Below are 27,724 nucleotides of genomic sequence, written 5' to 3'. Positions count from 1 at the left end.
ATTTACCAAGAATAATTTTTGCTCACTGATAGCGTCATTTGTTTGCACAAGCTGACAGTGTTTTAGCGTCTGATTCAATAAAGGAATTCCACTAATCAGGATACAGAACAAACACACCCAAACAATTTGTGCTGAATACCATTTGCATAGAGTATATTTATATCTTCTTTAGATTTACATTTTACAGTTGGACTGCACAAAGCACAATACCATACCACCACTGCAGGCACTTGAATCGGCTCTTTAAAATGCCACATGTAAACGAGCTTTGCAGTAAACTCTTAATTATTGCCAAAGGTCAGCTGCAGGTTTACCACTACCGGCAAAGATCTGCAAACTTCTGGCAAACATTAGTGCCAAAATCACAAACTCATTTGTGTGTGAAAATAATGAGTGGGATGTTTGCATGGGTGTAGATATACATATAATGTTACTAATGTTAATGGTAGTGGTGGTGGCGTAGTGGTCTAAAGCACATAACTGTTAATGAGAAGGTCGCTGGTTCGATCCCCATGACCACCACCATTGTGTCTTTGAGCAAGGCACTTAACTCCAGGTTGCTCCGGGGGGATTGTCCCTTTAGAAGAGGATTATTAGAAGATTATTTCAGCTCTTTTGGTCCATAGAAAGCCTCATAATATAATATAATTTATACTATGGAAGAAGCCAATTTCTTTCTCCTGGAGGAACTAAAAAAGCCTAGTCGAACAAAGCCAGCATTTACAGTATGCAAAGTGTCATTGTAATATTAGTTAGTTGATGCTGATGTCACTGTTTAACATACTGTTCCAGCCACGCAAGTATGCCAATAATGTGGGTTTTTCTCTCCGTTGCTCGGTGCTGTTAGTGCTGCATCAATTCTTTGCTTTATTAAACTTGTCACAGAGCCCCTTTCACTTTTGGCGACAAGTTATCTGATCAGAGTTCATAAAAACTCCAATCTCACTCCACACATTTGTCATGGCCATGCTGTCTTTGTGGAGTTTGTGCTGATAATCATATAAAAAGAGACAGGCTACAAAGTTATCCATTTTAAAAACAGTAACATAGGTTACAACTCCTCAGCTGGCACGGGCGATTGCAAATAAAAACATGTCACGTTCAAACCACACCCACAATAAGATTTACCAATCATCAATGCTCTTCGGCCAGCAGAGTTCTCCTAGGTCAAGAATTTCAGAGATATGCGCAAACAGGTGAAATATCACCAAACGAACCGACTGGCAGAACAAAAACATCGCTGCATTTCATAATCATTTGTAGACTGTTCACCCAGTAAGTATACTGTAAATTTGCCTTAAGATTCCAGTGGTAAAATCCATGTCTTCTGAAGTGATATGATAGGTGTGGGTGAGAAACAGATCAATATTTAAGTCCTTTTTTCCCTATACATTTTTCTCCCTACTCTGTCAGTCTCCACATTCTCTAACTTTAACATTCTTCTATTATTCACGCATATCGCCTCCTACTGGGCAGGGAGAAGAATTTCTAGCGAAAAGGACTTTAATATTCATATCACTTCTGAAGATATAGATTAAACACTGCAGTCTTGTGGATTACTTTTATGATGCCTTTGTGTCATTTGGAGCTTTAAAGTTTTGGTCACCATTCACTTGCATTGTTTGGACCTACAGAGCTGAAATATTCTTCTAAAAATCTTTATTTGTGTCCTGCAAAAGAAAGAAAGTCACACTTCTTTGATGGCATGAGGGTAAGTAAATGATGAGAGAATTTTCATTTTTGCGTGAACTGTCCCTTTAAACCAGCACAGATATCGCATGTTATATTATTATTTATTGAACTGGGTTTTTCAGTTGATGAAAGACTGCATGAGTCCTAACATTTCCAGGGTTTCTGCTACAATTCCATAGACTCAACAGAAACTGCTGTACAGTACTACAGGATCTTGCTTCCTCTTTTGCGTGATAATTAAGCCACGGCCATCACATGCTTTACCTGTCACTCACGCTTCAGTACCGAAGTGTTCAGTGTTGCCTGGCAACCATAGAGACAAACATGCAGTCACACAGAAACCAGTGCTCTAACAACATAAAGACAACAATGCTAACTGGCTATGACATGAATGTACTCCATTTAAACGAGCATCACATTTCAGCTTGTTTCATCATGTTCATATTTTGTGAGGAAGTATTTGTATAAGAGATTGTGATATCTGTGCCACAGAGTCTAATGGCATTAGTCCACAACAAAAAAATAAGAGACTATCACTATTACCTTAAGCAAGGTAAACTGAGAGAATCATTTTTCACAAGCGGATCTTGTAAGTAATATATGATGACGGAGGGCTTGTATGCTTGAACCATCACCTTTTCACTGTCTTACACACAAACACTTTATGTGTATCTGAATAGAGCAAAAGGGAGGGCACGCAGAAAAGAGTGAGCACCAGTCAGTCAATAAAAAGCGAGAGAGAGAGAGAAAGAGAGAGACTGCCGCATAGATATTGCCTAGCAACAGTATATCAGTGTGAGAGCCGGCACATAAACGCAGCCATCGCTTTAACAGCCTTTATTGCTGTATAATTGGGAGGAAAGAACATAATGAGAGCGAGAGCCACATAATGAAAGCAGAGGAAGTGATAGACACTTGTCTGACGTAGAGAGATAAACAAGTCATAAAGAGTAATAAAGTGCACACGCATGTATGTGATAAAAGCCAGCAACGCTAAATTTCATTACAGACGAGACCAAGATTATCAAAGATGCCTAAATTCAACACATTCATCTTCCAGTGTAATTAAAGGTGCAATCAGTGATTTCTTTCCCCCATTAAAAAAGTTTTACTCCTAAAGAAATTTATTATATTTTTTTGAAACATGTATAAAAATCATGACCACTCTGAGATGAGGACTCATGTGTCATATCAGTAACCTTATAGACCTTATTCAAACTAGCGCCATCTTTGATTTTTAATAGGAATGACTTACATAAAGCTGTATAAAGCTCCTAGATCACATCTGATTTCCCATAATTCATGTTGTCTGGATTTCATTGTATACTGAATGTTCTTGGACAGATATTTTATCAATGTTTTATCCAGGAACGATCCAAAAACACTTTAACTTTCAGCAAAGCCCATTGAAGAGACTGTAAGTCTATCCCTCACAGCCTCATTGTCATTCCCATTCAAAATCAAAGATGGTGCTAGTGTGAAGAAGGTCTCCACATGGAAGCTGACATTTTAGAATCACATGACCATCCAAATACTACTCGCTTCATCTCAGTAACAGTCTTGTTATTAGAAGCGACTTAATCATGACTTGATTGTGAACCGTGAATTTCTACAATGGCATCTGTAACTGAAAACTGCATCCACACCACTAGGTGTCCCTGTAAGTCCAAGATGACACGAGTAAAACTCATGTGACATTCTTTCCTCTATGGAACACAAAATGACTTAATTATGAAGAATGTCCGAGCTGTTCTTTTCCTTACAATAAAATGGCATGGTGACCAAGAAGTCGAATGGACTATTTTTATGATGCTTTTATGGTGCCTAATTGCCCTTTTTGGAGCTTGGTGGCCCTGGTTCCCATTCACTTTCATTGAATGGCAGAGGCACATGCAATATCTCTGGCAGCCAAACGGATCTGGCCACAAGTGCTTGAAATATTTCTCAATGTGGTCACTGATAAAATGGTCCAGAATTACAGGTGCTGTGCAAACACAGGAATATACCTCCAGTATCTCATGCAAACCATCCATAACAATATCTTGCCGTTTATATACCATCATATACTGTAATATATATATGTATAAAGATCTAACATTTATTAAAGGGGTAAAATGTGTAGAAGTACGCCAGAAATCGTGCAAACGCCTTTATGCATTTTTAAGATATGTGCATTTAAACATAGTGTCAATCCTGTACAGCAAGTGTTATACTTAAGCACATAACTCATTGTTCATGCTACGGACATGATTGATACCTCAATTCTATGGTCATATGTGGAGAGATATGCTATTATTTTTCTAACCCATTACACAGTTTTCACCTAAAATATCTTAATATAGTTTTACGGCTCATTCTGGCACCCACCCACAACATATTCTGGTGAAGAGATGTCATTTTTTTACTAGCGCTAAACAATGACACAAAGATGAGGGGATAGTTCAGATCCTCGGACTGACGTACCGTGTGTGGGATTTGGAATGTGCCCACTTGTTGAACACAGTTTCAGCTTGAGTGGGGCAGAGAGAGAACGAGGAAAAAGAGAGATCGAGAGAAAGAAAGAGTGTGAGAGAGAGAGAGAGAGAGAGAGAGAGAGATTGTGTGAAGGGGGAATTGTTTTTGTGAAACAAGGGAGAGGCAGAAAGGGCCCATTGTCTTGTGCTTGTAATGGTGCATTACTACGACATAGTACAAATCTCATTCTTTCTGCAAACACGCTTTGCTGGAGTCACAGGTCACTCAACACACACAAATTCACTGAAATACAAAACTAGGTAGCTCAAAGTCATGCTGAAATAAGATACCACACATTCTGCTCAGTGCTAAGTGAGACTAATTACTGTAAACACAAATAAAACATTAAAATGTTTCCCTTTTCTCCAGGATTTCAAGAAAACACAGGAATGATAAAAAGAATGATAAAAAGTGTACACTGTCTATAATTTTTATCATTAATATAAACATTTATTTGTGTTCCTTTGCTGAGAAAGATGTTTTACACAAAAAGTCTGAACTCAACCTCGTCACACCAACCATTTCCAGACCTGAAATGAATCAGTGACATTATTAATCAGAAGTGACATCATTCTGCTGACTTCAACAGCGTCTTCAGACAATTAATTGAATGTAGTCGCGAAAAAAAAACGTCCAAGTTGAAATATTACCGTATCCCAGGAATGACCCTAATGTGGGTCGTATAGCTGGACTCCCAAATGTCAAAGTAGTAAACAATATTATTGCGGGTGGCCTTCAAGTAGGATTTTGCTTAGGGCCCCATATGCTTAGAAACGGCCATGCTAATTATACAGCTCTGCAATCAACTCGACTCTCCGGGACAGGAATGTAAACTGTACTTGGTAGAGGAGGAGGTTATTGTCATATGGTAGTTATATAATGTTTCATATGGTACTGAAAGAAAAGCAAGGCCATTGAGACAGCCGAAATAGAAGAACTGTGGCCAATTCTCCAAGATGCTTGGAACATCTGTCATAATATTTGAAGACATCCTCACTATACAACATTTTTCAAAAGTGCCTAAAACGTTTGCACCGCACTGTATATACATCACAATATATATATACATTAACAATACCAACATTTCTCTAGTTGTTAGTGAAATTTGACAAGTCTTGATACCAGCTTATCACAACACATAATAAGTATTCAAGTAAACATTCAGAAAACATAGAGCCTAATTACTACTGGTCTTCACTTTATAATGTATAATACATGAATACCTTTTAAAGCTAATAAAGTTATTCAGTCAAGAACATTGAGTGGTTTTCTCTTTTTCATGTTATGGTTCTTTGATTAATATTAACAACAGCAGCAACTATAACTATTAGGTTGCATTAACACTTACAAGTCTGATACTTCGATACAAATCTCACCAAGATGGGCCTTTTGGCAGAATTTTTAAATGCATTTGATCGTTCAGGCACGTATCTGCTTTACAAGTGTTCTGTGCTAGCGCACAGCTATTACTAGATCGCTAGCGAAATAAAAAATTACGCACCCTGTATTATTTTCAATAGCAGAATAAGAACTTTGTTATAAGGCCTTGGCTAAAATATAGCTGGTTATTTTTTCGTTATTGTCATTCAGGCTACTTTTCTCTTTTACTTGACCTCTCAAAAATCCACTTGTCCCAGACACACGTTAATGTCGAGTCCTGCTGAACTTCAAACCAAACTCTTTACCAGTTCCAAATTAAATCTAAAAGAAATCACATATTGACAGGGTAAGACAAAATGAGTGAAAAGACTGATGTATACATGCTTTGCCTCTCTTCACGATGGTAGTGACTGTTGCTAATGCAATGGTATTAGGTCGTCTATTATCAGCGTCTAGTGGCATCTTCATGTTCCGGAAATGCCACTAGACGTTCAGCGTTTCATTGACACCATGCTGTGCTTCTATCTTACCAGACAGGATAAAGAATTAAACACGCAGTGCCAGTGTGAGACAATGAGGAGGGCAGGGCTGGGCCGTGGCTATGCATGCCCGGCACCACTCGGGCTAATCGTCCGAGGAGAGAGATAAACGCAAAGTGCTGCGGCAGTTCGGCAGAGAGAGAGCTACAGGAAGCTGCCCTGATGATGTTTCGTCTGGTTTCCGCCTCCTTTCCATTGAACCCTATTACACAGAGCTAAAAGCAAAACAAGACATTCTCAGCAGTGCTTCTGACATGTGGAGTTATAAACTGTGTGAATCATGTGAATGCGACTTCACGATTGCTGTAGCAAAGTGAATAACCAAGAGTAATATTGTACAGGATATACAATGTTAATACAGGATGAGAGTTTAACAGATTTAATGCACATTGCAATGAATACGGGACTAGTCACTAGTCAATACTTGTCATGGGAGTAGTTCTTTCAATTAGTCAACCTCCCACTTGGAGTTTGGGAAACATTTAAAGTTACTTCAATTGGAGCTATTTTAGTGCATGTCTGTTTATGTTCTGTCTATGTTTGGAAAATGTTAATAAAACACTGCTGTAACTTACAGTCTTGTTTTCTTTTCTAAGAAGGAACTAAGCGCATTTTGACAGGAAAAGAAGTATATGGAGACAAATTTAAGTACTTTCGAAATGTTCGATTAATTGCGATTAACTATGAAAATCGTGCAATGAATTGCTTTAATTGACTAACTGCACTAATTACATAATATTACATAAAATAACTAAACATTTTTATTCGTAATAGAAATTTCCATGACTTTTCATTGACTTTTAATATGTCACTAATTTCAATTACTTTTAAGCTTTGATTCAATTCCATGACTTCATTTTATTATTGTTAAAATTATCATGTTTTTATTGTTATTATGGGAACACTTGTATTAATATTGCCTTTGTTAATAGTTTATAAAGAGATTCATTCATGACCAACACGTCATATAGAAATTGATTATAAATATTTATAGCAACATGCACAAAAAGGGCAACTTTAATCCAAAACTTGCAAAATAGTAACATTTCAAACTTGCATGTTATAAATGCTTATTACACGTTTTCATATTTCCATTATTCAAAACATAAAATGCGCAAATTCATGATTTCTGTCACAATGTATCAAAACTAGACTATTATAGTGAGATTAAATGGAGGGATTATGTCATTTTGCTGCAGCCTGCTTTGTGTTTATATATTTACTACTGTAATGTCTTGCCTCACTTGTGTTGTCACTTTTCTTGTCACATAAATTATTTTATTCCTAATTACCTAAAGTCCTCTGCAAAAACACTTTTTAGTTCTTTATGCATGCTTATTCACAGCATATATCATATAATAAAGTCTCATTCTGAACTTTTGTGTATGGGTTTCTAAAGTTGGCATCTCCTTAATACATTTTTCAAAGCGGTCCGCGTTAAGTTAAGGTACATTTTTATAGGTTACTAATGTTAAACAAGTGTTATTAAGCATTTATAACATGATGTAAAATACTAAACTATGTTTTATTGAAACTTTTAAAATGCAGAGAGTTTTTTGTGAGGGTTAGGTGATAGAATCTAATGTTTGTACTGTATAAAAATCATTATGCCTATGGAGAGTCCTCATAATGATAGCTGCACCAATGTGTGTGTGTGTGTGTGTGTGTGTGTGTGTGTGTGTGTGTGTGTGTGTGTGTGTGTGTGTGTGTGTGTGTGTGTGTGTGTGTTTCAGTTTAATTTGAGTCCAATTCATGATTCTTTGTGCAAATCTGTGAATAAGCATCTTGTGTTTCTGATTCTGAGTTCAACTCACGCCAGCTGAGGAACAGTGCGTTGACCTGGCCAGCCGAACAGCTGGGTAAATACAGTGTGGGCGCACACAATCTATGTGTGCATAAGCAAATGCACATTTCCAAGTCTGACACAAGCTCAAAAAGATATTTGCAATGCTTGTCAGGTTACAATGGTAAATTTGATTTAGATCATATGAATGGCAAAAGGTTGTATGGTCATGTTAGATGGAGATATTTGCTGGAGTTCTGTTTGTTTGTCAAGCATTAAGAGCTGGTTCAGCTAGCAATCAATATGTTTTTAAAATAATGAATATACATCTGAAAATGGCTTATTTGATGTTATTTCGCAGAAAGTGGCGTTCTGAAACGTCATGTTTAAAGAGAATGCTGAATTCCTTATGCTGCCAAAGGCATTAAGAGAAAGCGGTTTAACACATACAGTTTTCTCCCAGAGAAACAAGGCTTATGTGCCCATGTAAACGTGCATGAAGAGTGCGCATGTGCATGGAACAGACTGGATAACAAACGTAATAGGATGGAGTCCAAAAATAAGTCAACACAGCGTGAAGAATTCAGCATTTCTGGGAGTACAGTAGGAACTTGCATTTACTACAGTATAAACTATACCCATTTATATACACCCATGTAAAATATCGACGGTCTCACAAACGTTTGCGTATATGTGCTCGTACATTGGGGGAATCCCAGAGTTTTACATAAGAGGGAAACCCAACTATTGTAGCACAATTCCGCATCAGATCATGATGGAATGTGAAGGCAACAACTCTGGAATATCTGGAAATAAAGCAAAGCAACGGAGAATAAAATAGCAAAGTCTGATCCTATGTTTGTTATTTAAACAAGTGTCAAGGGGAAATTACATTACATTGGAGAAATCGGTTTACTAACAGCATATACATGTATATGCAAGAAAAGAGTACGGCACTTATACTGTGCAGGGGAACGCCAGTTCCTCGCAATAAGTCACAATATTCTGCTTTCTGGTGTCCATGTACATATAGTCAGTAATAAACATGGATATCGTAATATGATCTAGATCTAAATCTTTAGGTTTGATATCTGTTGTGTATTCTTAAAAAAGCCATTTTGTTTCTTTCAGTACCTTATAGGGTTATAGTGTTTAGGGAGCCAGTGTTGCAAATGTAATCAGGAGTGGCAATTGGAAAATATCAATGGAAATCAACCAAAACGTAATCACAACAGTGTCAGCTATGTAGTTTAAACTGCGACAATGACAAAAAGCTGCCAATTTATTTCAAATCCATGTCTTTATTTTTCCAAATGGATTTACAAATTAGCGTCAGTTTCCAAACAGCTGAGCCCACCATCCCGGTTGGTGTCAATCAGGTAGTTCTCGCCCCACACTCACACCATTGGTAGAGTCAGAGCAACAACAAAAAAAGCGCAATGTTTTGAAACAGTGTTTACACTCTAAAAGAAGTCAACCTACAAATGGCTTGCCTATAGTTGTCTCTGCACAGAGCACACACACAGAAGTATTTCAACATGAATATAATTAGCCTACTTCACCTTTAAGGGTATTTCCCACAGTGACAGAGAGAAGTAGAGACTGAGAACTGAAAGAAAACACATGTATTTGCCATATCAAAGAAAAGAAAGCATAATAGTCTCTGTTTGAGAGATTCACCCTCACTGTAGACACAACGAAACATCCTTCCTGCATCTGTCAGAGACACAGCACAGGCTTTTATCTACACTGTGCGGACTCTGAGGAGCACAAACATGCTTTAAAGGAGCTATTTATAAAGATTCAAAGGCAAGATTATGAAAACACTTTGAACAATTTTCTTTGTACACTTAATTCATCAAGACATGTGACCACCGACAAGGTGCTGAGAACTGAAGAGAGGGAAATATCAGAGAGAGAATAGATAAGATTGAGTAATCACTTCCTACGTGTCAATTATTGTATAAATTCAATGCTCAATGAAACTCTATAACAGTATACACACAACTAGACAAAAGTTTGGACACACCTTTCCATTCTTTATTATCTTCCACTACTATTTTCCATGTGTTAGAATAATAGTATAGTCATCAAAACTATGAATTAACACAAATGGTGGAATTATGCAGTGCAGGAATTATGCAGTGAACAAAAAAAGTTTCACAAATGAAAAAATATACTGTATTACAGCTTCTTTAAAGTAGCCACCCTTCATCTAGATTCCGGCTCTGCACACTCAAATCATTCTCACAAGCAACATTATTATATATTTTTAAACAGTATAAGTATACTTATACTGACTCCTTTTCCTAAAATATTCACCAATTTAAAAACATTGTAAATAAATTTGTAGTACGCAATGTGTCTAAAAATACATTGGGCAGTCTTGTAAGAGAGGCATTACCATAGCAACGTTTTACCTGTTCCATGAAAACATCACGGATAGAGTCTCTCCTCAGTTCGAGTGCTTCCGTCAAAGGCGCTGCAATTTTTGATAATATATCTCATGTTTAACCACAATATGTTATATTTTGCTTAGAAAAAAATTATTTTAGTTGTATTATACCATCATATTAATATTTTAGATAATCAATTCAACACCATTTCTTAATTAACCAATTATCAACAATGTAAAACATGTAACAGGCAGGTCAATTTAGTCACAATCATTTTAGTTACATTACACTCACTATTATATAGTTATATAGCTGAAATTACCTTCAGCACATAACCCCACCCACAATTTTTAAATGTTTTAATGAGCGTGGGTCTAAATCTGACTGTTACTGCATCTGGGAATGATCATCAAATAAAGACTTCAATTTCCTTGCATAAAACGATCCTACAGCACCAAGACCTGGTGATTTCCTTATTTTTTGAGCCACATTCTGAAAACTCTCTTTGTGTCCCACGTCAAACAATCAAAAAATCTTTATTTAAAAGCAATGAGTGAATGACTATTTAATTTTTTTATTTAGCCTTGAGTTAAGCAGGCAAAAAGTAGACCCCTAAATCACAAGCCTTTGGATCAAAAGATTTTTTTTAGGATCATGAGAAACAAATTCAGTCAAGCGTTTCCAAACTTTTGACTGTGTTAAAGTATATAAAGCCTACTGCTTACTACCTAAAGGCCCAGGTATTCTTTGTTTTTCTGCGTTCCAGATCAGACTGCGCCCGGCTGACCACGGTGCCTTTGAGTAAATTCTTCTGACCGTGAGCAGATACGAACGTCTTTGTGGCATTCCCACTACAGCTGCCTTGTGATACACTTTTAGGACAGTCAATGGCCGGTACATGTGCCGACGATGGTCACAGATGAGGACCACGCCCTTGGTTGAAGAAAATGTGGGCCGTGCGGACTGTGCTGATGTCATGCATACTATGCACACAGAACAATCAGCAGCACGGACAACTGAAGTATACTTCATTGAGATTACGGTCAATGTCCTGTTGGAAGGTGAGCCCAGTCTGATGTCATGAGCTCTCTGGACCAGGTTTTCATGAAGGATATCTCTGTATTTTGCTGCATTCAGCTTTCCTTTAACCCTGACCAGTCCCCGAGTCCCTGCTGCTGAAAAACAACCCCACAGCATGATGCTGCCACCACCATGCTTCACCACTGGGATGGTATTGTGCAGGAGATGAGTGTTGCCTGGTTTCCTCCAGACAAGATACTTGGAATTGAGGCCAAACTGTTCAATCTTTGATTTATCAGACCAGAGAATCTTGTTTCTCACATTCTGATGGTCCTTTAGGTGCTTTTTTGCAAATTCCAAAGCAGTCTTTCATGTGTCTTGCACTGAGGAGAGGCTTCCGTCTGGCCACTCTGCCATAAAGCCCAGATCGGTGGAGTGTTGCAGTGATTGTTGTCCTACTGCAAGTTTCTCCAATTTCTCAGGAGCTCAACCAGAGTGACCATTGGGTTCTTGGTTGCCCCCAATAATTGATGTCCTTGTTGCTGTTCTGATGCAGTCCATTATGCACCTCTATCTACGTGTCAATAAATAGTTGCTGCAATAAAATAATGGTTTTAAAAAAAAAAAAAAGTTACATTTCAGCATGCTCAGTAGTCTAACACCACATGTCAACGTCATTTGACACAGCCAATCAAATCGATGAAGGTGGGACTCGAGTGTCAGAACCTAAACGGGAACGTCGCAAATTATTCAAGTGACATGCATCAGAAAGCAGTTCAGGCTAAGAGTGTTAGTGTCATGTAAGATGTAACTAACTAAACATGCAATATTTGCCCACTATTTTATGATTGAAATGTTGTACCAACCGACAGTAAATTCCAAGGGTGCAACCTAATAACATTTTTATGAAATTCGCCACTTTGAGTTGACAATACGTCAAGTCCAGTACGTTATTCGTATGTCATTCATAATTGTGAAAGTGAAAACATTAATGGAGTAATTTACAGTATATCAGGCTTAAGATAAAGCACAAATTTGTGTATATTGTAGAGGAATTGAATGAATGGAGTTATCTGGTAGGCTTTTGAAGTAGCTTTTTATAAAATGATCAATAAAACAGCATTTTCACCCTCAAATTTGTACTAGAACAAGGTAAGACTTGTGACTTGTATTGTGTTTTTAGGTTTTGGCAAGGACGGTGTCATGTATTTTAAATGCAAATATTATTATTTATACATTTAGATTTTCTAAAGAATATCTTTGTCTTTAATTCATTCTGAATTTTGAACAGCATCTCCTAAGAGTCTTCTTTTAACTCATTTCCACTCATTTACTCACCCTTATGTTGTTCAAAACCCATATGCTGATGTTCTCGGAACATAAAAATAGATATTTTAAGCGACTCTATTCCAACAATTTATAGTGAGCAGGAGCTGTCAAGATTCAAAGAGGACAAATACTATAAAGCATTATTAAAGGTTCAGTATAAAGACATCATAACAGTCGTCCATATGACTTGTGCACTATATTCCAAGATTTCTGGGGCCACACAAAAGCTTTGTATTGAATGGACTATTTTTATGGTATATTAATTTTTTTTCTTTCTTTGGGCCTTGACAGTAGTGGTCAATATGAACTGTTTTTGTATGGAAAAGTACAGCGTTAGGGTTCTTGAAGAAAATATTTTGTTAAGATTCAACTAAAAAAACACAATGATGGACAACCTGAGGGCAGTAAATAATTTTTTCTTTTTGGTAGCCAGCTGACACAGTCATGTAATTTTGCAGATACATCAGTGATGAAAAGAAAATCAAATTATATTCGTCTTTTCTTTGAGACATAAAAAAGAAAGAAAAGATGACTGAAACAAGCAAATTTCTAGCAATGCAGGCACAGTGTTAGTCTTGTACTGTGTGTACAAGACTAACACCCCCTCTAGAAATTAGAAAATTTGCAAACTAAGCAAAAATCTGGTTTTGCTTTGTCCTTATGGGGTATGGAGTGTAGCTTGATGTGAAAAGGGCTGCAATATATGCGAAAATACGGGGTCTGAATACACTGTATACATATATGTATACACACACACACACAAACTAAGAACTTTGAAATGTTAGGGTTAGCCCACTAGTCTCCTTTGTTGCCTGAAGTTGGTAATCTAATCCACTCTTGCACTAATTTAAATCAAACCGATGCTAATCCAATACGAAAATGACAATAAACTGGCAACAAAACACTGACAGCATCTTTGGCCGAATTAACTTGAATTAAACAACTCAAGGTTTCAATTCAATAAAAGCGACCATCTTGATTTCTCAGTCAGGCTCAGTTTGACTTATTGAAGGCCTGGATGTTGATAGACAGATTAAAAACAAGCACAGATGATTATTTCTGTAAATGAACAGGTCTCATAATTTGCTGCGGTACCCTAAAATAATAAAGAGAGACAAGGAAAGTAGCTCATAACAAAAATTCATCGGGTTGTTTATCTTGATCTTCAAAGTGTCTTACAGAAGCATCAAGGAGACTCTACATTTCTGAGCCCAATTTAATCCTATTTACTCTTGTGTCATTGAAAACAAACCCTTCTTGTCTGATCCTGTCCTTGTCATCAGAATGCCACACCATGGCAGTATGCTTCTGTTCTTGATTATCTGGCTCTGTATCTCCCAGTGATGTTATTCTCCTATTCATTTTCCCTCATCTTATTAAAGTAAAAATCCTGTGTGGCCTCCGAGGCAAATAGAGTAGTCCTCAACATCTGAAAGGGCTCTTCTGATGGAAATTGAGTTTATGAAGCTGCCTGAGGACACCAAAATAAGAAAGATTGTTTTCCAGTGACATTTTTGATTTGCCCATCTCAGTCATTGGGACATCATCCTCCCTTGGCAGATTGAGGTAAGATGACTTTTCTTTAGCTGAAATCAGTCTGAGATTATCAAAATGCAAAACACTGCCCCAGTGGCTAAAGAGCCAAGTGATGTTGGGCGTATGGGCACATATGAGCTCCATTTTCCAGGTGAAATGTCTACCTGCATTTGATCTTTCTCCAATAATCCATCCATGAGATGTTTAATGTCAGGCAGAACATGGACAGTTAAGGCCCAGTCCAGTTTGAAATATAGCTAATTTAAAAAACAAAAGTGTGTTCAGAGGATTTGGCTCTTTTACAGTGAATCTATTTAATTCCATATTTATTAAAGCTGAAGATCAATGAACACTCTATTTCATATTAATATATCTCCCATCGTTTCTGTATGGAAGTGTTTCAGCATCATGATCACACGACATGTTGTTTACGAGAGTTCCGGCACCCTAGGATCACCCACATTATGTTGATTCACTAACAACTGCCATGTGTACCTTCCCTTATGGTGCGACTGGAAGTGTGTTGCGTCAACAGCATGGATGACCCTGGTTCGTATCCCACTTCAAAACATGGAAGCACTCCCATTCACATAATGGGAAGAGGGAAGTTCAGAGGTTGCATTTTTCCTTTTAACATTACATTTTTACTTCACTGATGGTTAGGTTTAGGTTTGGGCTTTGCGTTGGGGGTACAGTTTATAAAATATGCATTCCTCTTCACTGTAATAGAGCCTGTACAGCTAAAAACAACTCGCTTCACAACTCGCTTTCGCACCCCTCTGTGGACATAACACCCAGAAACATGGCGCTCACACGTAACCATATGCCCAACAACACTTACCGCTTTGGCCCACTGGTGGCAGTGTTTCGAATTTCGGCAAGCACAGACTGATTTTACCTAAAGAAATGTCAACCTACTCTTTCCGATTTCACTGTGAGATTAGTCTTGTACAGATGTTTCAAGAGGACACAAGTATAAGAACATGGGGCTATTTTCCAAGGACTTTTCCAATTTCCAACTCTAAACTATGTTTCAGGACATTACCGTAATTTCCGGACTATTGAGCGCACCTGAATATAAGCCGCACCCACTGAATTTGAAAAAAATTATTATTTTGAACATAAATAAGCCGCACATGTCTATAAGCCGCAGGTGCCTACCGGTACATTGAAACAAATGAACTTTACACAGGCTTTAACGAAACACGGCTAGTAACAAAAATAAATAGGCTTTAACGAAACACGGTGTGGCAGCGGGGGAGTGGTCAAGCGCCCGTCCGGGAGAGAAAAGCGGTAAGGGCGCTTACATCAAGTGCTGAAAAGACACGTGAAGCAGGGCACTTGACGTTCCAGGTAAGGCTTTTAATGGCCACAGCAATGTTTACAATCAATTTTATAAAGTTTCTCAATTCTTGGTCTTCTATGCGCCAACACTAGACTGACGTGTGTCTGTCTGTCACTCACTCACTCACTCACTCTCTCACTCACTCTCTCACTCACTCACTCTCTCACTCTCTCACTCACTCTCTCACTCTCTCACTCACTCTCTCACTCTCACACTCTCTCACTGTCACACTCTCACACTCTCACACTCTAACACTCTAACACTCTCTCTGCTGCCTTTTTATGCCGCTCTCCTCACGCTTACTGAAATTAGAAACAGGTGTTTGACATTAGCTCAGGTGTAAGCGCCCTTACCGCTTTTCTCTCCCGGACGGGCGCTTGACCACGCCCCCGCTGCCACACACGGCTTGTAACAAAAAATTAAAAATTAGCAGTAAACAGTAGCCTAGCAAGAAAGTCATTGGTCACTATCTTCCTCCTCTTGTGCACATGAAACCACTGAAGTCATCTCCTTCGGTGTCGGAGTTGAATAGCCTATTCATCACGCTGCTGTTTCCAACGTCTCCCGTGCAGCAGCTCTATTTCCTTTTCCAACAGCCAGATCAATCGCCTTCAACTTGAAAGCTGCATCATATGCATTTCTCCGTGTCTTGAGGGTGACAAAATGACTACCGTAATCAGAATGATGGGAAATTTGAGCGCGCTCGATTTAATCTAAACAGTAAACAAAAAAGTTGTTTGACCTTAACACGTTCGGCAATTTCATTGGTCTAATGAAAGCTTCATGCTGCCAAAAAACTGAGCACGTCACAGAATGTTTAAATTTTTTTATTGTTTAAGCCGCGAGGTTCAAAGCGTGGGAAAAAAGTTGCGGCTTATAGTCCGGAAATTACGGTACACAAATTTCAATAGGAATCAATTCTGACATCTGGCTAGATCACTCAAGAACATACAGATACTTACCCAGCACTTCTGATTGTCTTAATGCCTTGTTCTCTTCAACTTTCCCTAAAACCTGATCACTAAGATCCCACAGCATGACATTACCAAAGAGCCATTTACTGTAAGTACAGTAAGGTTCTAGCCAGGTGATTCATGGTACCGTTTGTTCATTTTCTACTCATAATTCCATTTTGGACTCTCAACCAGAAAATGCTATTTAGCTTGTTACTTACTGGTCCAAGTCTCTATGATATTCTGGTCCTTTATCATAAATTTGGGGAATATGTTTTTGGCAATCAGGTAAAAATATATATTTTCACAATAAAAACAACAAAAAATGTAACCGTAGAACTCTTCTCAACGAGTCATGGTTTGAGGAATGATTCATGTCCTATGCACAAACTGTACTTAAGGCTAGGGTATACTTAGTTTTCATGCATGCTGTTATGTCTGCTCACAGACAGGTGCTCTGTGTTAACCACAACATGCTTGTTGTGGCTTGTACGGATGCAAGTGCACTACAATGGTGTTATGACATTCTTTAAGTATAGTCAAATCAAAAGTTTGATCAAATCCCTAACCCCAAGTATGAGCAATAATAATAGTGATGCTTGCCTTAACAAGCAAGAACAACTAAATACCGCTGTAAACGATTTCCTCTATACTTCTAAAATGAATGATAAAGAGCTTTCCGTCATCATGTTAGTACATTTGCAGATCAAATACTTGAAGGGTGTGGTCTTGCTTATCCTGCTTATTTCTGGGTATTCCTGTCCCTTCATGAAAATAATTGTCTTGATTAATGGCAGTGATCAAATTTCCTGATAATCCCTCATAAGGTTGAGCTTGAATGGAAATCTAAAATATGTAAAGATTTCAATCAAAGAGAGTTAGATTCCAGCCTTGTTCTGAACATGCCCACAAACAGTTCATCTACCCTATTCCAAATATTTTTGAGTTAATTTAGGTGGTGATCATTAATGGTACACTGTGATAATGCCAATTAGCAACATCCTAAATGCAACTTATTATAAAATAATCGTAAAAATGATGGCACTGTTTTTGGGTGGGAATGCACTTCCATGCATTCAAGATTTCCGCTGAGATAGAGTTGATGCTTTTGGCACAAACTGGCTAATTCGCTTTCATGGTACATGTGCACTGCTAGCACTGAGTGTTTTTTTTTTTTTCTAATTCTGTGTCAATGTGCTGAAAGTTTTTGAGACATCATAATGAGTTGTGGTTCAAGGGAATTTGCAAATATGTAATAAGAATAAAATATGTAAAAGAGTACAAACTCTGTCAAAGGTCAAACTAGAGTACAGGGTTCCAACATTTGCAAGCATGTTCAACCTTTCACACGATCCCTAGAAGTGCTAAAAACAGACTGTGATGTTGATAACCCTACAGTGGCCACCAAAAGAATTTGGATATTTAAATTTACACTTTTCATGTCACAAATATCAAAATATCAAAGCATGTGGCATCTGCAAAAAAATATTCTAGGTCTTTTCTCAGAGCTAACTTCACTTTCAAAGTCGTTTTTGTAATAACACTTAACCAACTGGTGCCAAGGAGATTATTCAACCAGGCCTCATAGCAAACACATTAGGCACACTATAACTACATTTTTGCTAAATTAATTTTGCATGCCTCCTACGTATTGCTGAAGTTTTCTGGCAAAATAAACACTTGAGGTGCAGAAACAACTGTGCATTTTAGTCACTTTCACGCAAATCATCATGAGTAACAGCAGATTAACACTTCATAAAAACTTCACTCTGTTCCCCACACATCTTATTACACCGAAACACAATACATTTTAATGTATTGCACACAACACTATGCATTTTACGCATACATTAGGTAAACAACGACAATTTACAAGCTTATTCAAATTGGACTACCTTGCATAGTGACACGCCTGATAAAGCATTGAATCTAAAACACTTATGTCCGGTGTTGGAAAACAACAAAACATGAGAATGACATGTGAGCCGTATCATACACGCATCACAAAATGACGTGGTGCTTGAGGATGCTTGCGTGGATGCTTCAGCTATTTGCTTTTATGACACTATCAGTTGGATTTAGGTGTTGGCTTTAGGGTAGGGTTGTCTGTTTTGTTCACCTAACATTTGCTTTTAAGGAGGTAGGTTTTCTTCAATTCTAAATCCATAGAGCTTTAAACTTAAAAACCAACCAAGTCTCAAAGAATGAGGGCATCTAAGATTTGCCGCGGTGTACAAGGGAAATTATCACTAGACATGCTAGAGATAGATTAAGCGAGTAATATTCAGCTGGGCATGTGATTCTAACATGACAAGCCCCCATGTGCGGACCCACTCTATGTAGATTAAAACAGCTTTTATATGGTTACTGATATGACTGAGTCTTCATTTCAATGTGAGTGCTCCTGATTTCCTACATATATTGCAAAATTGCAATTCATATCTTTAGGAATTAAACTTTTTTAATGAGGAAAAGATTAAAAGTGCACCTTTAAAACTTATTTTTAGCTCTATACTCACACACTGCTATGTTATAAACGCTTTTAATACTAATATTACAGACCCACCTACATTTAAACATTTATTCCAATATAATTAGCTTCTGAGGTAGCTCACCTGATAAGAGTCTTGGACCTTGGACTCCATAGGCCGTGTTTCAGGCCCAAGCTGATGCAAGCTGACAGGTGTGTCATAGAAGCAACACAGAATGACGTGGGTGCTTCAGAAATTGTGATTTTCGTGTAGTATTTGCTTTTAAAATACAGCACATCATTTTGCTTTGCAAAAATGTGACCATGGTCATGTAATTGTCATGAGATCAGGCATTTAAAAACCTCATATTTTTGGGAGAACATTAAACTTGCTTTTAACGCCCCTCAGTAGACATTTCACCTCGAAACTGCAGCGATAAGTGCAATAGACCTTAATCACGCTAGCACAATCTTTGATTTTTAATGGGAATGACAATGAGGCTGTGAGGGATGAAAAGTGATTTAAAGTGTTTTTGGATCATTCTGTGAGCAAAACATTGATAAAAAATCTGTCCGAGAACATTCAATAGACAAAGAACTCCACAGAACATGAGTTGTGGGAAATCAGATGTGATCTAGGAGCTTAATACAGCTTTATACCATTCGTGCCATTTGAAGATGGTAAGTCTATCCCTCAAAGTTTTGTTCATTTCTGTTAAAAATCAAAGATGGCGCTAGCATGAATAATGTCTATGAACCAAGAAATTTCATTTTGCAAAAATATTGCCACCACAGTCAAATACTTTTCATGAGATCAGGCTGAGATTATTATTGGGTGTATTAAGTCCATACCTAAAAACATTTATGCAGAGCTACGTTCCCACCAGAAGCCTGTGGTCGGCTAAGGAACGTCACCTTGTCGTACCAAAACAAAGAGGCACCAAAACACTTTCCAGGACTTTCAGTTTCATCATACCATGTTGGTGGAATGACCTTCCCAACTCAATCCAGGAAGCTAACTCACTCTCTATCTTCAAAAAACAGCTAAAAACACATCTTTTCCAAAAGCACTTAACCAGTCACTAAAAAAAATAAAAAATACAAAAAATTACATTTCTTGTTGCTCTTAAATCTGTTTTGTATACTATTCTGATGATAGTGAAACTTTGTAGTATGGCACTTTTCGTACCAATGCCTCCTTAAGATGATTCGCTTAAGTTTTCCTCTTTTGTAAGTCGCTTTGGATAAAAGCGTCTGCCAAATGAATAAATGTAAATGTAAGTCAGTTCCCCTCAAGTTCACACAGGTGTCCAAGCAGAGTAACCACAGGTGTAGTTCATCATTTTAGCAACAGAAATGTTCCAATAAAATTCACCAACCTGAACGTGTCCAAAGATCTTGTCCTAATTTATCTATTTGATCTAACAGTATATATCTATAGTGTTGTCATTTAAAACAAACTTGTGAAATGTTTAGCTTAAAAATTGTGCTTATACTTATTCTTCATAGTAAACGACACATGATTTGATGTTGTTATCTAGTGCAATGACATTCATCCATTTTAAGAGTGACTTACTCACTTACCTAATCTATAGTTCACCCAAAAATAAAAATTCTGTCATAATTTACTAACTATAATTTCACGTTGTTCCAAATCTGTATGTATGACTATCTTTAAAATGCAAAAGGCAAATATCATGGTCCGTCTTTATAATTTAACAGCAGTGGATGGTGCCTTAAAGGAGCCCCCAAAAGCATTATAAAAAAAGTCCATATGGCAAGTACATCATTTTCCAAGTCATCAAAAGAATGCAATATAATACACAAGTCAAATGGATTAGTTTTGGTACTTTTATGTCCTTTTTTGTAGATGGACTGAGATATTCATTCAATCATATAATTTTGTGTTCTGCATAAGCAAACCAAAAGGGGAACATCATGTCAGAATTTCCATTTTTGGGTGAATTATTCCTTCAAGTGTCCAAATACCTTTTGGGGCCACTGTATGATGTGTTCCCCAGGATGGGCAAATCGGATATAAGAAAATATCCATAATCATGAGAGTGAACAATATGACGTGCGACTTGATCAATTCTTGGATATTAACAAATATATTCAGATGAAATCAACATTATTACCAAAAAACAAATCGGTGTGGTGTGGATTTCAATGCCATAATATCCTCGCTAGTCTTTGCTTTTCCAGTAAGTTGATCAGCCCCATTCTCTTCTAATCAAATAATTAAGGAAAAATATGACCAAATAATTGAATGGGATGAAAAGTATCACGATTTTCAAATTAACTCACTTATTGAGCATTGTGGTTCCCACAACTAAATAAGCTGCACAAAGAATTACTCATCGTTGAATTTTGCAGTCTACATTGCAACTCTCCAACATTATGAGTATTTAGGCCTTGTACAAGAGAAATCAGGGGATTTCCGTCAAGTCTGAAGAGAAGATTCTACCTTGTCCTCTAAGTTGCCCATAACTGCTATCAATAAGGAAACTTCCTCTAGTTGCCTCTGCTTCAAGCTCAGACAGATTAGCCGAGTAGTGCATAATGTGACACTAATATCAAAAGAGAAAGCAACCACAGGCCTTTTTGAGATTACCTCTGTATCCTGCTCAAGAGTTACTTATTTGTAATCCATAGAGCTGGTTGACCCACATTTTCTATTGCACAACACATTGATATGCCAATGGAGCAAGGGAAGGACACTCCGTGGTTAAGAGTGCTGCATGCTTTTTAAATCAGGTCAGCATGAGGAGAGCCCGGTGACATCCCCACTGTGATAGCTGGCACCTCCTCAGCTGTTGATGTGGATGACTCATATTCATCTCAGTCAGCAATGCCATTCTTTCCTGTCTGTCTGTCTGTCTGTCTGTCTGCACCTGGCTGATCACTTCCAATGATGTCCACTGTAATGCAAGCCTCCAGTGCTTTGCAAATAAACTCACCTTTCTACATGTATTTAGGGTTGTGAGAGTGGAGACTCCTTGCAGGGATCTTGTGGGGTAACCTGCGTTTAAGTGCACATTGCTACACATTAATGAACTTACCTTAATGAACTGCCTACCTGTCAAAACGTGCAGGTTATCTCTGGTCATGGCCAACTGTTGGAAAATTATGCACAGAAGGATATCACTTCGGGCGGGTTGTACACGCACACACTTACCTTGGTAACAACGTTTTGTTCCAGTCCATTTTTCAGTTCAAATCCTGATTGTATACATATGCACTGCGATGATCGTTCGGTGCCGTTGTTTCCATTCACGGCGCTAAATTGCGCTGACGGGATTACAGCCGACGGCTCGCTGGTACTCGCGTTCACTTGCGCACACGGGTTGTTCGGCTGCGCCAGGAGAAAACTGTCCGAAAATTGGCTGAAGCCAATGAATAGCGCTGGTATCCATGTTAAGACGATCAGCTGTTTCTGAAATTTCCCAAAGCCGCCCAGACTGGGCAAAACACAGGCGTCGATCTGCGCCAGTAAATCGGGCGATTTATTAGTTTCGGGGGTGACGAAGCCGTTCTCCGGTGGATTAGGCTCGGTGTCCAGTTCAGACACGGCCATCACCGTCTCGCACATATCCTACTGCAGCCCGGTTCGGTAATGCGTCAGCTCCACACGATAAACGCTATTGCGACCAAAAAAAGAGCTGCTATTTCCAATGATCAGGGAGTGGTATGAGTGTCTTCGCTCATTGAAAAAATGTCTCGAACTGTTCTCGATCAATCAGTAGACTGAAATCACCGGCTCGGTCCACTCTTACGAGCGCTCCGCCATCCAAATGCGTGTCTGGTCGTGAAACAAAGTTAAAACAATGCGATTCATTTCATCGGTGCCGGAAGAAAAGCCACGGGAAATGAAACAACCTGCCCCTTTCCACCATTCACAGCTACAGGTAACACACCTGTCCAGAGCAGCGACGGTGGACACTATTGTCACAGATGCGTCATGATCCACTCATGAGATGAGGAATCTCTCCTCCTGTCACAAACAGCCCAGTTAATTCAGTTCATAAACACTTGCTCTCTCTCTCTCTCTCTCTCTCTCTCTCTCTCTCTCTCTCTCTCACTCTCTCTCTCTCTGGAGATAATGTGGACTGAATCGACAGCCGTGATCCCCCGTGAAGGCGGAACCTTGACTGAACCTCCGCCCACCACACTCATTGGGCCATTGATTGGAGAAACTCTTGACTGGGCTTCATCACAACAAAGCCGAAGCTGTGTACTAAACTTTTACTGTAGTATATACTTGTGTTTGTGTAGCTAATTTGAGTTTTTCTTTAAAAAATGGCATAATGACGAAAAATGATTGTTTGCTTTGACAAACGTGTACAGATTTCAGTTAGACATAGGCCTATAGGCCTATATATTTTCTTAGAAAACATAATGCAAAAAATAATTATATATATATATATATATATATATATATATATATATATATATATATATATATATATATATATATATATATATATACATGTATCCTTAAAGGTGCACTCAGATATTTTTTTCACAAATAAAAGATTTACTCCTAACAAAGTGAATTGTATTTTTGAAACGTATGTATAAAATCATGAGCACTCACATGAGAGGAGGACTCTAGTCATATCAGTAACCATATAAAAGCTGATTAATTCTACATGAGGCAGGGGTGCCCTCACGGAGGCTGCCATTTTAGAATAATCACATGACCAGCTACTTGCTTAATCTCAGTAACCATCTTGTTATTGGACGCTTTCACACTCGGATTAAATTAATCATGGCTGATTATGAATAATGAATTTCAACAATGGCATCTGAAACTGAAAACCATTGATTTTAAATGATGCTGCATCCGCTAGGTGTCACTGTGAGTCCAAGATAACACAAGCAAAAAGTTACTGAGTGCACCTTTATGGACCATCGCCGTGTCTGAAAACATACCGATGGACTAGTATGTCTGAATCCTCAGTATTCATGAAACAGTAATCGAGAAATTCCCCGTTGACATACTATTCTGGCGAGATTCTGAAGTGCGGATCGACTGCACACTTTACGATCCCATAATCCCTCTGGAGCTAAGGAGACGTCACGTTCAACGATCGTCTGATGACTCTTTAACTGTAAGTGCGATATATACCAAGCCAGTTGTTCCTTAAATGGTGCTTGTTTAACACAAACAGATTCGATTATTTTCGCGGCTGTTTTGTTACGTTATTCAGGTAACGTGTCAATACCCATGTCCCATGATGAAGTAGGCCTACGTCCAGAGTCTATTCTTACTACTCACGTGCATACCTAAATAACATACTTTTTACTGGCCAAGAAGTGCGTTTTTCATCAAATTAAGTACATACGCAGGAAATGATAGGCTTCTTCAGTCACTTTTTGCAGTAACTGCTGCTCTCTACTGGTGCTTTCTGGTAGTAGGCCTAATATAAATGTAGCCTGCCCTAATTTTAATTAGAATTGCATTATACAAATATAAATAATGTTTTATTTGGCTAATGTTTACAGATATGACTAATGAGTTCGTTAATATATATATATATATATATATATATATATATATATATATATATATATATATATATATATATATTTTATATATATATATATATTTTTGTTCTCTCACATATAATGATGCAATGAAAAAAAATGTCTGTAGGAAGTGATTGAGTGTGAAAGTCTTCAGTCTCTTGTCAATTTGCAGTAACTGCAGCCCTCTACTGGCGCATACCGGTAGTACAATTAATTTGGATGACTAGCCAATACTTCTGTTTCAGGACATTCCCAGCCAATTAATGTAATTTCTGGTCTTGAAACGTAGTGATCTCATTAAATGTATTCAGTTTATAATTTATGATGTTTCAAGGTTTTTTAATAGTTTTTAATAGTTTTTTTATTATTATTAATATTGAATTATTATTATTATTATTATTATGCTGGGGGCTTTATACACAATGACATAAAATAATAATAATTCTCACATTTTACTGGGAAGTCAAAACATCCTAAAGGAATGCACAGACTTGCTAATGGAATTTTATCATAACTTGGAATTAATCCTTGAGGATTCTAAATAGGATTAAAAAAATCCAAGGGTGAATTTTTTATTTTTTTTTAATGAATGAATGAATCAAGGGCGGATCTAGGGGGTAGCCAGGGGTGGCCGTGGCCACCATGATCCGAAGCCTGGACACCCTATTGTCCACCCCACTTGCAATTGCCGTTTTGGTCATTTTTTTGTCTTGGGCACACTGTAGGTGGAACCGTCTCTATACAACAGCAACACACAGGAGATTTAACATGTTAACTGTTGCTATGTGCACACAAATCCAATGTGTGAATGTTCACCTGCTGTATCAGAGAAAGAGATGATAGCCACACCCTTTGCTAGAATACTTCAACCTTTGATCCAAGTCATGAGTCATGAATGCTGTCAGGTGGATAATAATTCAAACACTGTGTTTATTTCTTTACAGTATTACTGTATTTGTTCTAAATACTCTGCTTAAAAGACATGAAATACTGTATAGGGGCGACTGGGGCTAGTTGTCACACATGAACATTGTTAGAAGGGCTATACCTCAGTAACCAGTGTTTGAAATTGTATTTTGACATTGCTTAATTCCAAGTAATTGTTCACATTACCATACATTGCAAATGTCAAAAGAGCACATGATGAGTTCACCTACTCTTCCAGGAGCAATGACCAATTAACATGTAGAGACAGTACTCAGTGTCACTCACACAAACACTAAACACCATCAGGGTAACACATGTGAGATTAAATGAATGTAATAAACATTAACTAAACTACATTAAATATAACACAGATATTAAAAATAAGAAGAAATTCACATAAAATAAAATGTAATGGGTCATGCAGGGAATTTTGGGAACGCCCGATTATTGTTTTTTACTGTAATTTTAACAATAAGTTATTGTAAAAAGTACATGTACTCTCTTGCTAAAAATAATGTAAAATTTTACCATTAATTATACAGGAAAATCATACATTTACATAAATTGTATATATATATATATATCTTTTCAACATTTGTATTTTAAAATATATTAAAACAATTTTACTGTATATTTTATAGTTAATATACATTCTTTTACCATTAAAATACAGACATTTTTTACAGTGCCACAAATGCTGTTGATTGATCTTAACTTGTATTGAACCCGGAATATTCCTTTAGTTACAATATCTGTTCAAAACAGTGCTTCATTGTTGTCTTATCATTTAAATTTGGCTGAAAGTCATTAAATGGGCTGTATATAATTATCATATAAAATATGAAATAGTCATGTTCCCATAGTGACAACTTACCCCATAGAGTAAAACATCATGCCCTTTTATTGGGCTTTCACAAAAGGTCAATGTGTAAATGAATATGAACTATATGTTGCTTTTCCTGGGTAATCATGGTGGAAATGTTCATTAGACTCATTTTTTTTTTTTTTTTTTTTTTGCAATAAAGATATTAAGGTGTGGTCAGAAATGTACTACTTCACAGAAATATTCCCTTTTTAAACCATTATTATTTTTATTTTTTTTGCCTCAGTTGTGTGGTTTTTTTTTCTTTCCATTGTGTGTTTTAAAGGTGAAAAAAGTTAGACAAGGCTGATAAAACCCTGATTTATTGCTGTGTTCTCCAGTCTTTGATGTGTGTAGATCCACTGCAACAGTATTGTACTCTTGAAGCTTGTCCTCTGTGAGTGCAATATGTGAAACAGTGAAATATGTTAATAAACATGTGAAATGAGTAAATATGAGATGCTGTGGTTGATAAAATCATTAGGTGTGTATGATTTGCTCTGGTATCCAATGGGTGGCTGATAGTTTACATTGCATAACTAATTCCTGTGTGTATGTGTCTGGTTTGTGTGAATGATAACTGAAGTATTGATTTCTAAGTGCCAGACTTATTCACTGCAGCTGGCAGCTATGTGTGAAACTGGGCAGCTTCATTGGCACTGTGACCAGCTGTATTTTGGACTATGACCTTTTCAAGGTTCTCTTTGGTTACATAAAGTGCCTCTTGACTGTAAGGTTTCTTTATTATTAATACGTTTTATTGATTGCATTCAACAAATTAAATAAACATAAAGAAATTGCGAAATCAAATTATATAAAATTAACCCCTTAATTTAACCCCCTCACAATCCACTCCGACCAGCAGAAAGGGGACTTATCAATACTTAATTTTGTGTTCAGCCATATTCTCGAGGCAACATTTAAATAAATGTCTGAACTAAACACTCTGGACACTTTTGTCCATACCGGGGGCAAATGTGAGATAACGGCATGTAACTTAACTTCTCCAGTACTTTGCAATGATGAAATAGGGGCAATAACTTTCTGTTCAATACAAAACCAGGGAGAGGCTCTCTCAGGTGGAAGTGACCAATGAGCCAAATGTCTGAGACTGAATGTATAATAATATAAAAAATCTCGGGTAGGCATAACCCACCTTTGTCAATTGGCCTATGTAACTTTCTGAAATGTAATCTGGGACATTTACCATTCCAAATGAAGGACTTTGCTATGCTATCAAATAGCTTGAAATAAGAGAGGGGGAAATCTACAGGGAGAGACTGTAGCAGGTAGTTGAATTTTGGAATACAATTCATTTTAGTAACATTAACCTTCCCAATCATAGATAAATGTAATGAAGCCCATCTGCCGACATCACTTGAAAACCTTTTTATGAAGGGGTCAAAATGAACTGTGGAGGCAAGGCATAGATCTATTGGGGTCAGA

The 27,724-nt window shown here is 37.5% G+C and overlaps 1 protein-coding gene across 1 annotated transcript in view; it reads right to left on the bottom strand.

Moving 5' to 3' along the window:
- The window catches only part of LOC127644735 (solute carrier family 22 member 23-like), a 66,035-nt gene extending 43,030 nt beyond the window's left edge, over positions 1-23,005 (bottom strand). Inside the window, exon 1 of the mRNA XM_052128075.1 lies at positions 22,136-23,005. Coding sequence (XP_051984035.1) covers positions 22,136-22,549 — 414 coding nt within the window. The 5' untranslated portion in view covers positions 22,550-23,005. The remainder of the gene's footprint in view (positions 1-22,135) is intronic.
- Between the last annotated feature and the right edge of the window lie 4,719 nt (positions 23,006-27,724).

The sequence above is a fragment of the Xyrauchen texanus genome, chromosome 6 (genome assembly GCF_025860055.1).
Source record: "Xyrauchen texanus isolate HMW12.3.18 chromosome 6, RBS_HiC_50CHRs, whole genome shotgun sequence".
Lineage (NCBI taxonomy): Eukaryota > Metazoa > Chordata > Actinopteri > Cypriniformes > Catostomidae > Xyrauchen > Xyrauchen texanus.
The sequence above is the reverse complement of the archived record's forward strand: the minus strand, read 5'-3'. Positions and strand labels throughout refer to the sequence as shown.